We start from the raw sequence: 16,728 nt of genomic DNA, 5'->3' as shown, positions 1-16,728 counted from the left end.
CACAACAGAAGATGATCTTTACCAACTTTTTTTAAAATAGTTTACCAAGTTCCTTATTGTGCCTGTGTAATGTATGTAAACTGAACTGAATGAGTTGCGTCTCTAACTCATGCCTCTGACCAAAGGAGTAACTCTAACATGCCAAATTTGATATCCGTAATGATTGATTCTCTCTAGGACGCAATATAGGATGCCGTAAGCGCAACGCAAGTCACAGGCTATGGAATTAACATATTGGTCTCCCGTACTCACAATGAACAATGAACCCCGAGTACCAATCGTTCACGCATAACGGATTGTAACTAGCGCCATCACAAAAGGCAGTGTACCGTTATGTAGTACCGGTAAAAAGTAAACGCTACATGCATAGTCAAATAAATATAACGAGACAATACGACTAGATGTGTTATTGACACACTTGCAAATATGCAATAAATCTACTAGTACAATAATATAAACATAGTTCAATTATCAAGGGATATGATTTAAATTAAATGAAAATACTAAAAATAGCAGCAAATATACATAATTCAGCATTTCTGTTAAATAAAGCAATAAAATGCTTTTGTAGGGCCCCTGAAATAGTAGCATTACCAGATGATTAGTATACCATACCTAGATTTGCCCCAAGTGCCAGTTAATGTTTTTTCACATGCATTTTTCTGGAATTTAATTTTAGTAAGTTTTTAATAAAACGAATAGTTTTCGTTTTATGAATAATTAAGTCAACCGCCGTCAAGAACATAGACTAGCCGTTCATAATAAGTTTTAATGTATAACCTTGTTTATACCTATCATCGTTAGAGGGCTATACTAGGGCCTAGTAGGAGGTAGGCTAGCCAACATTTTTTACTTCTTTGTCGTTTTCTTGACTTCATTCTTATACTAAAACTCTAAATGTTAAAGTTTTGCTGGTAAAATGGGGCGGGTCTGTGCCGCGTTTAACAACTCAATTTTCAAACGAAAAAATCTTAAACGTGTGTGTCACGCTACACAGAATGTGTAACGTAGTACACTAGTTTTATCCATACGTGTACGATGTACTGTCTATTGATAAAACATCACAAACAAAATTATTTACAATACTGAATTTCTTTTGAAAAAAATAGCTATTATTTTATAAACCGATGAATACTAATGAGTCACACAGCAATTTCTTCGTTTTAGTTTGTGAACCAGATAGTCCACGCCCTGTTATGTTCGTGCGCTATTAGTATTAGCAGGTGATTTGCCATAAGAGCGACGTCGTTAATATTAACTCGCATATTAAGCCAAACAAAATGTATCTAGACTGCCGTCATATGATCAACGATCCGTACTTTTTTATGTATAGTAAACAGTTCAAAGCTTTATTAAAGAATGTTATTAGGTATAAATACAGAAAAATAATTCTGATTTTTTTTTATGATATAATATGCTTGCGAGTTATTGATTATTCGATTCACCTATATCAAATTACAAATTGAGTCACTTTTCCAATTTTACTAAGAATTGGATTACGTGTGTTGTAGAGGATGTGAGTGAAAAATGCATAACGTTAATGTCCTTATTATTTACTGTTGTTATTGAGCGAAAATGATATCTACGAATGTATCCACATAAAACACGGATATACCTGACATAGGTAAACAGGCAAAAAATACTAATATCACTAACATACGTCATGTTACTGCAATGTAAAATCAAACCAACCAATAACAAAAGTGTTTTAGTTAACCTTGTTTCCCATAAAGCTTGGTTCCCACGACGCAAGAACAGTCGTTTTTGCATGCGTTACGCGTCCAAGTTGGACATGGCTCCCACCAAGACGTACACATGCAACGCAAACGACGATCGCGTCTTGGTTGGTCGTTCTTACATTGCTAGAACGCAACATATTTACGCTGCGCATCGTAGCACGCATTCGCACACGTGTTTTCCCACACACCACACTTGACTCCTCGACACCAGGCTTACATAACTATCAACAACTTAAGTATTAGATACAATTATGTGTTATTGGTTAATACAAACATCCGTCAGTCAAACATGACGTACTGTATGTCTCTGTAATAGCGTTAACAACCAAGCTAGTGGCAATTGTATATATCTTGGTCGTTGACTCGTATATGAACTTTTACCATTTACAGAAACATAATTGAATTGTATATTCACATCTCCAACATGACATTCGACAAATTATGATGTTTATGTTTTCTGTTAGCATGGTGTTAAGCATTTTCTTAAATTTGAATTACTAAGGGCGCCCGATCATGCTGAGTAATCTCATGAATTTATTATTATTATTAACATGATTTCTGCCTTAACCTCATATGAGAAAAGATAACGCACCAGTGTGAGTTGGTTACCTACCAACTACAGTTCGCGATTTGGTCCCATGACGCGAGTAAACTAAAGTCTGAACGGGTGATAATTATCACATGTGTGACTGTGTGACACACGTACATCACACCAGTTATTTTTAAAATATAAAATCATAACACAGACGGTAGAAATGTCCTCGGGCCGTCAATTTCACTTCAGATCGAAATGTAACATTTTTTCACTGTGCTGTATTAGTTAAAGAATAATATACTGTTACAAATACATGTTTATGCTCTTCGGATGAAGTAGAGCTGAATCATTGAATTACACAAGGGACACACCAGTACGCGGGCTACGGGTGCCTACGCATTTCTTTAATTAATGTATCGATGCTTTATGTTCAAATAGTTCAAATATGAAAGAAAGGTAGGCCAGACGTATACACTCACACACAATTAATGAGAGAAATTGTGCGTTTATAAATACATATTAATAGGCCTAACCTTTCTGTTTCAGCAAAATATAGATGGTACGCGAGCGACGCGATTTATCGAATCTTGCCATTACGTAAATTTACATTATATATTTGTGTAGAAAATGTCATTGCTGTGATTTTATTGCCTTATTTGCGCAATGGTATGTATCGGTATACAAAATATAAGTACAACGTTACACTATGATAGATTAATGTTCCTGTTTTTAAAGACTAATTATTTAATATTGAGTGAATACCATTATTGTTCTGAGTATCTGTACTCACTCTAGACTTGTCTACATTTGGTTTTTTGTTAGTAAGTTCGCAATAAATTATTGAATTTAATCAATAGAAGCGGCCGAATTTATTAGTGACGATAAATTATTGAATTTAATCATGAACAGACTATGTTTATCAATTTTTACGCAATGATAATAAATTATTGTTGGACAATATTAACTATAGAATACTGAATATTTCTATTGATAAACAAGATATATTGTAATTACTAAGTTTCGAGAATAGTGTGTTTTATATTGAGGTAATTTATTGTTGTAATTACGGTTTCTTTTGTATATTAGACGAGGCGCATTAGTCTTCGTTTGCGATTCATTTCCCATGCAGATGTTTCGGTATCAACGCAAATCAGGCCTTTTGATTGTTGTTTCAAATGAAAAGACTATGTCAAAGGTCGAAGTTGGACAATTTAGCCGGAAGGCCAAAGTTCAAAAGATACGGTAAATTACGTACATATGGCGCCTAGATGAAATCATTACGTTACGTTACTGTATTTGCGTATCCAACTGCAACTAGTGTAATCTTTAAGATTCCGTAAAGCTTGGTTCCAACTTGGACACAACAGAGTGATAAAAACGGCGGCAAAACGCAAGCGAAAAGTCAAACAGCGATCTATCGCGTCGTGATTGGTCATTGCGTACCACCACCATTCCACCAATTCAATTACTCAGCGATACGTAAAACAAAATAATGGCTCAGAGGAGGCTATAATTATTGGCAGAGATGTCCCTGATTTATGTAAAAATCATAAGCTCTAATAACATACCAGTCACAAGGTATGCTTAGCTATAGTCTACAATATTACGTACAAACGCGTAGGTTTCCAAGTTTAGATCTTGTTAATCTGTCTTCTGTTTCACAAAACGTCTGGATAAATTGGTTTTACAAGACGTCTGGATGATATTTCTAACCATGATATTATATCGTTTATCTCAAAGGAAACTAATATACAGTATAGGTAAAATATAACCGTGTCACGTGATCTCGTGCATGGGGTTATATTGGAGCTAATTGCCTCAGAAATACAATAACAAGCCACAAGCAGGTAATATTAGTGAGAACACCCCAAAGCCAGAAGTACTGAATAATGGCTTATTCCGCTTAGGGTTGTAACAATTAATTGCAACGTGCGAAAGCTGCAAGACGTAAAATATAGATTTTGTCTTTATATAGAATTATCTACTAAAACAATAATCCTTAGACGTTTGCTATGAAGTTTTCAAAGCAAAATTAATGATATAGAATTATTACTTATGCAGTATAATATCATTATATATTGTTTTTATTTATGCAAATTGTTAAGGACAGTGGGTATACTGTAGGCATAAGCGAATTCATTCACTATCCTTCTCAGAGGCAATCTCTGTAAAATGTTTAAATTTGTTTTAGGACAGCTTGAAAAAAATGTATTTTGGAACCATATTAATGTTAATATTACATAAAAGTCTCCCTGTAAAATGTTATCTAATAATAACAAATGTCATGCATGCATGAATTTCGGTTCTGTATCTATTATGTTTACAGTTTCATAGGTAACTGTGATAGGCATACACTGTCATATATATATATCACATATGACGCCTGTATCATAGGCCATAATAAGCGTTATATAACCTTAACACAATATAGGCGAAACATGTGATACATGTGTACAGTTGCCTATAATACTGAACAGACAGGCTATGCGGAGATACAAAGTGAATTGGGTGGAATAGACATTGCGTAAGTGTTTACACGTTTGAAAATGACAAAACAAATCTTATAGAACCTGATAAATTGATTAACGAATTGCCCTACATCCTCGCAAAATAAGCGGAACTGCATTCTGCGTATAGTAGTTTAATACCACAATTAAATACGGCACTTTTCGCAAAAACTGTCAAAATATTGTATAAAATAAATATAGGCCCTACTGCAAAGGATTATTAAAAATGTTAAAAACTTAATATCAAAACATCCGATTTTAATTAAATGTTACAATCGGATGTGTTGGTCTATTATTATAGAAATCGAGATTATCTTCACGTTAAGATTGTACATTTTTGACAATATTGGCTACCTGGAGATTTCGATTTAAACGATTCCTTCTCTACCACCTGCCTATGGTTTCCTCTAATTAATGCAATAAAAATAATAAGTAATTGAAATAAGGAGAATGAAATAATACGTTTGGTGAGATATTATTAAGGTAAGACTTTTTGGTTAATCTATCTATGTTTGTGTGTGTTTGGGGGGGGGGGGGGGGGGCGGGGGGAGGGGGGTTGTATGTTTTGTAATGCTATTAATAGTTAATGCAGTACGGTAATCGGCACTACAAAGAATACATTTAAATTAAGTGTGTTTGTTTATTAATTATGTGTTTGTTTAGTTTTTCAGAGTTACAGAAGTACTATTATGTCGTTCTGTACATTGAATACAACTTCAGTTCAAAATAACGACAAACAATAACAAGAATGGCCTTAGATCTGGTGAAATCTGTCCATTATAAGGGCTTTATTTGTCCATTATAAGCCCTATGACAGACAGTCCTTATTATGGAAATTCCCTATATTGGCAATAACAGCGCCCTTAACCTCTATAGTGGACAGGAAAAAAAACCATAATGGACACAAAAGCCAATAAATGGACATGTTTCACCAACCCCAGAAAAGTACACCATACACCGATCCATCAGATACTGTGAACAATGAGTGCACGATTCTATAATAAGCATAAAACGGTAGGAGTTCAAATGGTACATACACTATCAGAGATTACGACAATATTTCACTGGAAATTGCTACGAAATAATATCAATGACCAATGTTGATATCATTTTAATCCAAAACAATCACGTAAAAGCATTACTTATGACTTATTAACCAAACAAATGGTTGATTATGAATGATTACTGGATAATCATTCAAATCAGTTAACGAGCTGTCTAGATTTAGATTAATTAATGAGGGGTAAAAGTTAATTAATTTAAAGTCTTGTCTGATGCACATAATACACATTAGCAAAACATAGTTATTAGTACGCCCAATTATGACCAAATATGTTCTACTAATATAATTAGGCTTTGTGTACATTATCATCTTGTGTTACCATTTTAGGTAGCATACTGATTCGTATATTCGTGCGACACGCGAGGACTGACTGGTATGACATAGGCATCGGTTTATTGGAAAAGTGTAGTCCTCGAATGTTATGCAAACAAATGTGTAACATAAAAATAATTATGTTGATATAGTTCGCGTAATAACATGGCATTACTTCACAAGATGTTTCTATTTACCATACTATTGAAGCGCACTACAATAACATCTAATTTGCATTCCCAACGAATTTGAGTGTAAATATTTTACTCTAATTGCAAATATATAAGTCATAAATTATTATTAATAATTTCAACAACAAAAATAAAACAAATAATGCCAATAGTAATGGTATTACCATTTAGCAATTTCATATAATTAAAAATATATTATACCGTCGCCAACAAAACGTGTGCATATTTATGAAATTTAGAAAGAATGCTTATAGCTTATAAATGAGAATTTAATATTTTCGAAACGTCAATTTTAGATAGAATACTCATTGTATTGACTTACAGTAGTAAACACAAATTCTTCACTTATTTTTTGTTGGTGGGGGGAGGGTGGTACGTAATGGACTCTTGTTTAGTCCATGGTTACATTATAGAGTACATTTCTGCTGACCAATATTTAACGTAATGCAAGTTTATGGTCAATAATGTTGTGGTTATCACTACCGGAATTTAAAATATACATTAATGAGTTTGGAAATAACCACATTGAACAATGGAAACGCGGAACTATTATACCCTAGTTGTTTATACTTTGTCTGCTATGACAGTATACATCTATATACATACACCTGCCTAGAAAATTGAGGTAGTGAAAAGGATAGAAGTAAAACTTTAATCATTGCTAGCTAGCTATAATTTAATTATTTTAAATGGTAGGCCTACATTGTATTATTGTAATCTTTGGGGTTGAGTTAGTCAAATAAATATAAAAACATAACCAATATTACTTTTACGATATTGAATTGGTTAGATTTTGTAGACTCTCTGAATTAACTGAAAACATTAACTATTTATGCATGTATGTATATGTAAATAATAATTTAATATCTGCATGTAATGAGTGTCTTCAACAAATCATTAGTAAAGTCTTGATGAGTCTACTCTTAATGGTATCTTGTCTGAGAAATTACCACCGTATGATGTGCGACCATAAAACACGATTGTTAAAAGTGTAAATCCATGGTTTTGACCACTTAATTTTGTAGTCATTTTTTCTTTTTCAATCTATTAGCTTGGAAAATCAACATTATGGATGACCCTCAAATTGTAAGATCCCTTCATTCTTTCTTTCTTTTACCTTTACTTTCTATTTCTTTTCTCTTTCTTTCTTTTTCTTCTTTTCCTCTTCATTTTTTTGTTCTAAACCACAAATACGGTAATTAAGAAAAAATACAAGACACAAAACATTTTTACGACAATCACAATTTGAACTTTGTACTAGAAACACTTAATGTTCCCTTTTTCTTTTCTTTGCTTTCTTTCTTTCGTTCGTTGTCACTTTATCCTTACTAAACTCAAAGCGATTTTACCAAAAACAAATTTGAACTTTGTACTGGAAACACTTAATGTTTCCTTTTTCTTTCTTTCTTTTTTCTTTCCTTTTCACTTTTATCTTTAATAAGCTCAAAGCGATTTTAACACAAACAAATTTGAACTTTGTACTGGAAACATGCAATGTTTCCCTTATCTTTCTTTTTTTTCTTTCATTTTCACTTTATCTTTAATAAGTTCAAAGCGAATTTAACACAAACACATTTCAACTTTGTACTGGAAACATTCAATGTTTCATTTTTCTTTCCTTTTTTCTTTTCTTTTTTTTCTTTCCTTTTCACTTTATCTTTAATAAACTCAAAGCGATTTTAACACAAACAAATTTGAACTTTGTACTGGAAACACTTAATGTTTCCAGCAATAATGTTTTCAGTGTACAGCAATGTAAACACCAAAAGTGTTATTTCATAATGTCTAGTTCCGCGCAGTAATTAAGAACTTAAATGGGTCAAACACTGTTTGTCTTACAATTTGAAGAAATGCAAACAGCATTTGGTAATTGTTTATATTTATTTTTACTTCTGATGATAGAGTAAATCTACCCCAACCGTTTTTAAAAACCTATTGCTCGTCAAGGTTTGTGTACTTGATCAGTAACTATGGGTCATTTGTTTGACCTAAACTTCAGTACTTCCTTTCTTAATTCTGTAATTGCAATATATGTTATTCTGATTTTAAAACCAAGTTAAATTTATATCTCAAAGATAATCAATAAAACAAGCAATATACATATACATCGCATATAGGAAAGGGGAGAAAGGTATTGAGTTCAAGCACAAACATTCTGACCATTTAGGCCTATAAGAACAGCTGCGAATAACAAACTTTCTGTCAATCTGAGCAAAAAATGAAAATAACACTGCAAGATGAATATTATTATGTAGTCTGCTGCGCTATGTATACCAGAAAGTTCTAATAAATGTACCAATTGCATTTCTGAAGGGTTTCTACTGATGTAGGCCTGTAAAGGAACGTATACAGGACATACAACACATGGATATAGGCCTACTCAATATTAGAAATAATTATGCCGATTTCAAACTTGTTATATAAATGGCATTTATAAAATATTAGGCCAGTTGTACCATGTCAGCACACACACTTCCCAACAGCAACAACGGTTATCTATCATTGCTTTTTTGAATACGATAGAACGTCAATGTGTTAATTTCCTACGACAATTAGCATTCTGTCAACGTAATTGATAAAATGAATTACGCATCGGTTTACTTTGACGCGGCTGTATTCGTGCTAATTGACTATACTAATAAAGACAGACGAAAGCATAATTGATTAGAATGTGGCGTTTCATATTATAATAAAAATGTAAATATGCGTATGGTGTTAACCTATCTGACCAAGGCTGTAATCTATTATCATAAGGTGGCGTTTAATATTATGATAAAAATGTAAATATGCGTATGGCGTTAACCTATCACCTGACCAAGGCTGTAATCTATCATAAGGTGGCGTTTCATATTATGATAAAAATGTAAATATGCGTATGGTGTTAACCTATCATCTCTGACCAAGGCTGTAATCTATCATAAGGTGGCGTTTCATATTATGATAAAAATGTAAATATGCGTATGGTGTTAACCTATCATCTCTGATCAAGGCTGTAATCTGTCACAATGTGGCGTTTCATATTATTAACAATTTAAATCTGCGTATGGTGTTAACCTATCATCTGACCGTAATCTATCACAACGTGGCGTTCCATATTTGATAAAGTGTAAATATACAAGTATTGTAATACATTTTTTTGGAGGAGTCAGTATGTCGGCGTTTCATATGATAAATGTAATTATCTTGTGTAAACAGGTAACAGAGTCAGTTATTGTGTAATCGATTACAAATTGTTACATAACTACATGTAAATATATGCATGGTGTTACTCCGTCTTATGACATTTTATGTAATCGAGAAGGTTTAAGTACATGAGCTACTCTTTGGACTCAAACATCACCGCCTTTGTTTATGAATTTAGAATAATCATCAAACAAGATTACTGCGGGATTTGTGGTTCTTATGGATATTGGAGGACTATCTATAGAATAGAAATTAAAACAACTAATTTAATCTTAGGGATTAACTCTGATCCAGTTGCGATCTTTTAATCTACATGGAACTCCTTTGCTAATGTAGCGTAGAAAATAAATATGCTATTCATATTCATAAAATGGTACTGTATAGTAAAACATGCAGTACAAAACTATGTTAATATATATCGAATATCATTATTATCTTAACATTGCTAATGAGCTACCGTGCTATCATTAATAAGGGTTAGCCTAATATTAGAAAAACAAATTTCATAGAGACAATATATATTTTTAAAATGTCTCAATTACAGGTCTGGTCAGTCAGCAGATGTAGATATTTCAAATATAATGACAAATTGTTACATTCAATAATCTTCCAAGTTAAACTCGTTCACACACGCTAATCTCAGAGAGATTTGACATCAATCAACATGGAAACGCTTTCACACGTTCGTACCAATGTGAATCTGCATTAAGTATTGCCAATTTGTTTCATTTTACTGTCTTAAGCTCTGTCTACACTATCACACTAGTTTGACAAAAAAAGTGTGATGTGTCCAAAAATGGTAGTAATAATTTGACATGTCCATATGTTTGTCACATAAAGTTTGATAGTGTAGACTAGACTTTAGGTTAATTATGGTCTTTTTTCTTGAAAGAAAATTATTATAGCGAATTGTTTCAATGCTTTTCTCTAAAAGAAATACCCTATTACAAGTTAACAGGTTGTAGGCCTACTATATTTAAATGTGTTATTTGTAGATTTGTACATGAATGAACTTTTAAATGGAATGTGAAAATATGTTTAGGCCTATATACCTTTATTTTAGAATGTAAAATTTAGCGCAATTCAGATTATTCTGCAATGCCACGCATTTTTAATAAACCAGAATTGAATTGAATAAAATGGTTTTAAAATTAAACACAATCAGTATTTTTTACCAAAACATCTTTAAAGTAACTTGGTGAGATAAATCGTAAACAAATCTAAAAAAATGTGATGTGCCATGGACATGATGATGTCATATCGCTACCATACTTAGACATATCACTACATATTTGGGAACATTGTTTTGGGAATTGTTTTTTGTTAAACTAGTGTAGACAGAGCTTAATTCAATCTTCATCCTTCATCAACTCCCAAACTAAAAACATTTATCGTATTCATTCTTAGAACGTATAAACTCATCTCACTTTATTTGTAATTATTCATGGGTCGATAGACTCACTGTTATCGGTAAGAAGAACTGCGTAGTACCCTTACTGTTATTTATAGTACGTTGTAATTTACTTTTGAAGAGCATTTTTTACTTCCAATTTAACACAGATGTACCTGATAGTTCAGAGTTTTCGGTACAACGTCCATGTTGGAACGCAGCAGAAGAAGTTAAACGGGTTGAAACAGTGTATAGGCCTAGTAGAGCACTATTTCAACTTTCAACAATTTTATTTTTTAACACTAGGCCTACAATCAACCCTAATAAAGGGCGGGGGACACCTCATAACTCCAATTAGAGAAAAGAGAAATTACATTACCCTATGAAAACCTTTTTGATAGAGACTAAGACGATAACGGTTTATTGCGTTTCCAGGAAAATTGCTAATCAAATAATAAAATTACTAGAAAAACCGATTTACAATCATTATAGAAATGTTATAATGGAATATAATTACTATACTGGCTACTAATTTTCCCCCGCAAACCCAACGTTTCAAATTACACATCTGAATTGTATGATTGCTTTCAAAACAAATCTCGTTTGCTGGATGCCTATTTGAATTTATCATTCTGTAGATAGAGGTCGTAACTTTCTATATAATAAATAATAAATAATAATCTGAAGTTGAATGGGAAAGACAACAAAATAAAACATAAAAAAAACGTCAGTTTCTGTTTTCTGAGAAGGATACTATTAAATTGAAATATACGAATTATGATTAGAATGATATTAAATAATAATAAATGTATACATTATGATATTCTGCATGGAGGATGCAAGACGAGTATACTCACACAGAAATATACGAATTAAGATTAGAATATAAATAATAATAAATATATAAATTTAATTTAGATTATGATATTCTGCATTGAGGATACAAGATGAGTAAACTCACACAAAAGACCAAAAAAAAATCTTTTCAAATTTACAAAATTGCACCTCAATTAAAGGTTACAATTTATGCGTGTATTTGGATTTTAGCATTCTTGTAAATAAATCAACCGATCTCTCATCAATCTTTTCTTCGTTGAATGTTTAAAAATATTAATATCTTAATAATAAGCAATTTAGTATTTTCCAGATTAATGTAACAGCGCGTATTTTACCGTAACTACTAGATTATCTTCTTATTCTAATTTCCTCGCGTTTGGTTAAACGACTTAATCTCAACGGTGATTTGCATAATGTAAAATGCGATTCACTCTAATTCTAGTGAGAGAAAAAAATTCGGAGAAGCAGTATTGTTTGCAGACAGAGTAATATAAATTTGATATAATGGCATGATAGGCATAACGTGTCCTGTACTTAAAAGGTTACATGTTCGAATCTCATTAACATATACAAACAAAGTGGTGATTTGCATAATGTAAAATACGAATGTAAAATCTTTTTGAGTGCAGTAAAAATTAAACATGGTATCCGCAATTAGAGAGAGATGGGAGATGGGGTGGAGGGAGAGAGAGAGAGTTTGGAGTTACGACGGTCTCAGAACTACGACCTAGGCCTACTATATTATTATTTTATCGGAAATCGAAAGCTGTATTATTGACAGCATAATATAATATTATACTCGACTTCAAATCAAGGGGTATGCGGTTCGAATCCAACAGTATTTATATCTATCCGTTATTTAATGTTCCACGTATGTTTCATGGGAATTATTTGTTAATTGTCAATGGACATTTCTACATCATAGAATCCTCGCATAAATATTTGAAATTATCATGTCATGTCATGTTATTTATATTTTAACGCATAATACTGTTTTTAATTTATTATTTTTGGGGTTGTGTTTACATTCATCGATAATAGCAATATTAAACAGCTCAGTAAATGTACTTAATATATAAAAGCCGTACTCAACCTATTTAAGGTTTACCGTTTAATTAGGTCTTATTTTTTAACTGCTTATCTCGGCACGCACGCAACTGTTGAAAATCACTAAAATTATTATACAATAATAATGATAATAAAATAGAGATAAATAAATAACATTCTAGGTGGTGGTGGTAGTAGTATCCTTATTGTACATGATGGCTGACACCCCCCCCCCCCCCTTCTCCCCCAACTCTCCTCTCCTTCCTAATAATAATAAAAATAAAACAATAATAATAATACGGTAGTTTACTTGTAATCAGTAATTATCCTTCTCGTCATGAAACTGGCTGTCAAACAGTCAATATTAAAATATTATTAATATTGAAAAATGACGAAATAAAAGGAATCAGGGTGACTAATAATTCGAAGAATCATAATTTCAATTATTAATTACAATGATTAACATAATAGTCTATAATATAATTCTGTACTAACTTATATTAGGTCTATTGTTAATAAACTTTAAAATAACAATTAGGTTTACAATGTGAAGGTAATAATAACAATTTTAACTTGATGCATATAGGCGAAATAGACATGCGCAGTATATATCACAACATCGTTTCTTCTTTTTTTTCTGTCGGTATCATTGTATTGCATAAAAACAAATTCAATATCATTATGCTTATTAGTCAACAGATGCAAGTTCCACAGGTAGGATCATAATTATCATGTGCATATTTGCGGGATGTACTGGTATCCAAATAAATACATTAAAAACAAAATGAATTCCGGGAAATCTTACGATCGAATTTTAAAATATAGGGGGATTTTCCCAGGATGTTTAAAATATAGTTTAATTAATTTATTCTTTGCAAATGATTTAATATTTTTCTATGGTAAAAGGATATGATTATCGTGACTAACACAGCATACGTCATTATTTAAGAATAGCATATTATAAAGTGTAGGCCTATACTATAAACTTTTTTTCTCTATGAAGGTAATATACTGTTATTACTACTCCATGCAATGCCTACTTTTATAGTAGACCTACAGAAGAAGTGCGAAGTGCTGATGGTTTATCTTCCAAAAGCAACCAATCGAATACCAAATAGATAGACAGAAAAGCACTTCATAAGGTATCACTCAAAGACAAAGTCAGATATAGCTATAAAACACGGCTGTTGCGGATATATTGATCAGACACTAAAGCTTGTTTCCCATTTGGACGCAAAGTAAGGACGTAAGCCGTAACGTAAGCGAATTGACTAATCACAAACGACAGTTTGAATAATCCATCGCTTTGATTGGTCAATTCGCATGGGTTGCGGCTCACGTCTTTGCGTTGCGTCCTAGTGGGAACCAAGCTTAAGACACATGATGTTCAATATGAGAGGTAGGAATTTTTAATGGAGCTGTAGCTTGGTGCTTACCTTCCAATCCCAAGGTACATGGTTCAATCTTGATCAGGGTTAGTTGTAAATCTCACGAAACCTTCTACTAAAATCCCAAGCCTCAAATTAAGCCTAATTTATTAACATGTTTATAGTAAGTTTATCCATCATGCATGTAATTGGTGGATTTGTAGCTGTAGGCCTACTCTGGATGCGTAATAATGAATAAAAACGGGGTTAGGGAGGGCTTACAACTAAACATCTTGCGAAGGTGTTGTGTACACAATGGATGGGACACAACCTTTAAACACAGAATCCAACAAATATGAATTGTACAAATCAGTTACATTGTGAAGATAGACCATTTGGCTTTAAAGATCTTCCAAAGGGTCTTATAAAAACCATCAAAACAATGTTTTCCGATGCTTTTTGTTAAAAGTCGATAACTTATGTTCGATTAAATTACGAATTACTCAAATAACAATAAAACACTGTTTTTAAATTTACCAGTTTAGGAGTACAAACGCATTTGCAGCACAACCAAATATTACAGTATTTTCAAACTAATACGTTTGCATGTTTCTAAACATTAATCTACAATTTAATTATAACATCGTTTTCAATCTTACCAGTAAAACTCATGACGCTTTTCATATGTCGCTTGTTGGGTCGACATCGTCGCGGCCGGCTCAATTCCAAAACACGCCTGACATTATTAAATCCTCAGAATAGCGGCATTATTGACGTATTTTGACAATGGGAAGAATCGTGCATATTACATCCTGTCATCTGTTGAGTATCGGTACGACTATTGCACGTCTACTCGTAAGTACGTTCGTCACAGCCATCATCATTAGTAAGAAGAATCGTGAACAATACATGAGGGCGCACTGATACATCATTGGTAAATCAAGGCAACAAACACCAGACAGTATCCCTATGTTAAGTCTAAAAAGGGCCGAGGTGGGAAAAAAGTATTTCTCAACTGATTTGTGTCATTTATGGTCTATATATCCACCAAAAAAAAGTTCCAGCTCATCTTGCCTGGATATACAGACCCCAAATGGCACAAGTCAGTTGTTTCTAATTTGTTCCCAAAGAAAGTGTAAAATGTGGATATTAGCGCCACCAAACGGTTTGTTATGATTTCATACCCAACTAGATGTTTGCATAGTAGGCCTATTGTTCGCCATTCAACTCTATTGGTTCTCTAAAACAAATCATAGTTATGAGATATGTAATTATAATCGTGATGTTCACTAAAATCAGTTTTAAAAACAAAAATTAGAAGATTATTATTTAAAGAGATTTTTGGCGAAATTAAGGTTTTATCGAATGTATAGAATGATGACGTAACGTATATCATAAATACGATGACTATCGATCACCGGTGCTGGTGACGTGTACATGGCATCGGCGTACGCGCAGTTAGTTAAGTTTGGTTCCCGTTAGGACGCAATAATACAGTTCCGAATAACCCATCGCTTGTGATTGGTCAAATTACTTGCGTTGCACGTTACGTCCTTCATTGCGTCTTAGTGGAAACAAATAACGTACGTGCCATCATTTGTAAATAAAGTACGAATGAATTATAATAATTGTTGTTGTTAATTTATTTCGTACGTGGTATTATCGTGAACGGACGTAATTATGCCAACCTCCAAAATGAATGTACACAGGCCTGAGTTGGTTGTTGATAAGGAATTATGACGAAAGATAAAGTCATGTAATTACTGCAGCGTACTAGGCCGTAAAAATGCTGTTTCAATCCCGTAAAAAACAATGATGTTGAGGTGAAAGTGATTTAACTAATTTACGTTGACACAATTTTAAACACGAGGGGCTCATAAAGCATCGCTTGACGAATCTCAACAAGTAACAAGATCGTAACGGTCAACAGCGCCATCTTTGTACGTTCTGTGATCAATTTTGACAAATAAAATACAACTTTGCATAATGATTAAACAATTCCTGTGAATTCATGTGGTAGCACAAAATCAACAAAACATAAATAACTAACATATTCTCTATCAATTTAGTCTAGGTTATAAACTGAATTTCAACTTAAATTGGTAAAAATATACATTTTTGGCACACATGGCGTTTCATACGTAACATATCGGCTGTCATTAATTTCATTTCTTGATTAAAAACACTTTTATTTTGCAGTATAAAGCACTATGTTGTCTCAAAATTAAAAATGTTTTAAAATTAAAATTACCTTCCTTATCTTTTTACTTACCGCGCTTGTTTTCCATCGAATGTGTAATCATATTCCCATCTAAGATTGTGATGCGTAAACTTTGAACAAATATTAACAACTCTTCGATTCTTGCGAATATGTGTGACTACTAGAAAACCGGCTATAACAAACAATATTCTCCAACAATTGCTTCATTTAAAGCTAGATATCGATCTACTTTTTTTCCAAATCATGATTTTGTATTTAAAACAGGACCACAGTGAACAGGTTTGTCTTTCACCTGATTATGTAATCCTAGATAAATATGTTGTTAAATGAATAAAT

The 16,728-nt window shown here is 32.6% G+C and overlaps 1 protein-coding gene across 2 annotated transcripts in view; it reads right to left on the bottom strand.

Moving 5' to 3' along the window:
* The window catches only part of LOC144840458 (short transient receptor potential channel 7-like), a 45,696-nt gene that overhangs the window by 12,461 nt on the left and 16,507 nt on the right, over nt 1-16,728 (bottom strand). The window contains exon 1 of one of the 2 annotated variants that reach the window (XM_078696276.1): nt 14,831-15,001. The exons of the other annotated variant lie outside the window; for it this stretch is intronic. Coding sequence (XP_078552402.1) covers nt 14,831-14,877 — 47 coding nt within the window. The 5' untranslated portion in view covers nt 14,878-15,001. Of the gene's footprint in view, nt 1-14,830; nt 15,002-16,728 lie in introns of those variants that run through there. 2 annotated transcript variants of the gene reach the window in all.

This window comes from Antedon bifida, chromosome 4 (assembly GCF_963402885.1).
Source record: "Antedon bifida chromosome 4, ecAntBifi1.1, whole genome shotgun sequence".
Taxonomy (NCBI): Eukaryota; Metazoa; Echinodermata; class Crinoidea; order Comatulida; family Antedonidae; genus Antedon; species Antedon bifida.
Note: the sequence above shows the minus strand (reverse complement) of the source record. Positions and strands in the feature narration are given on the sequence as shown.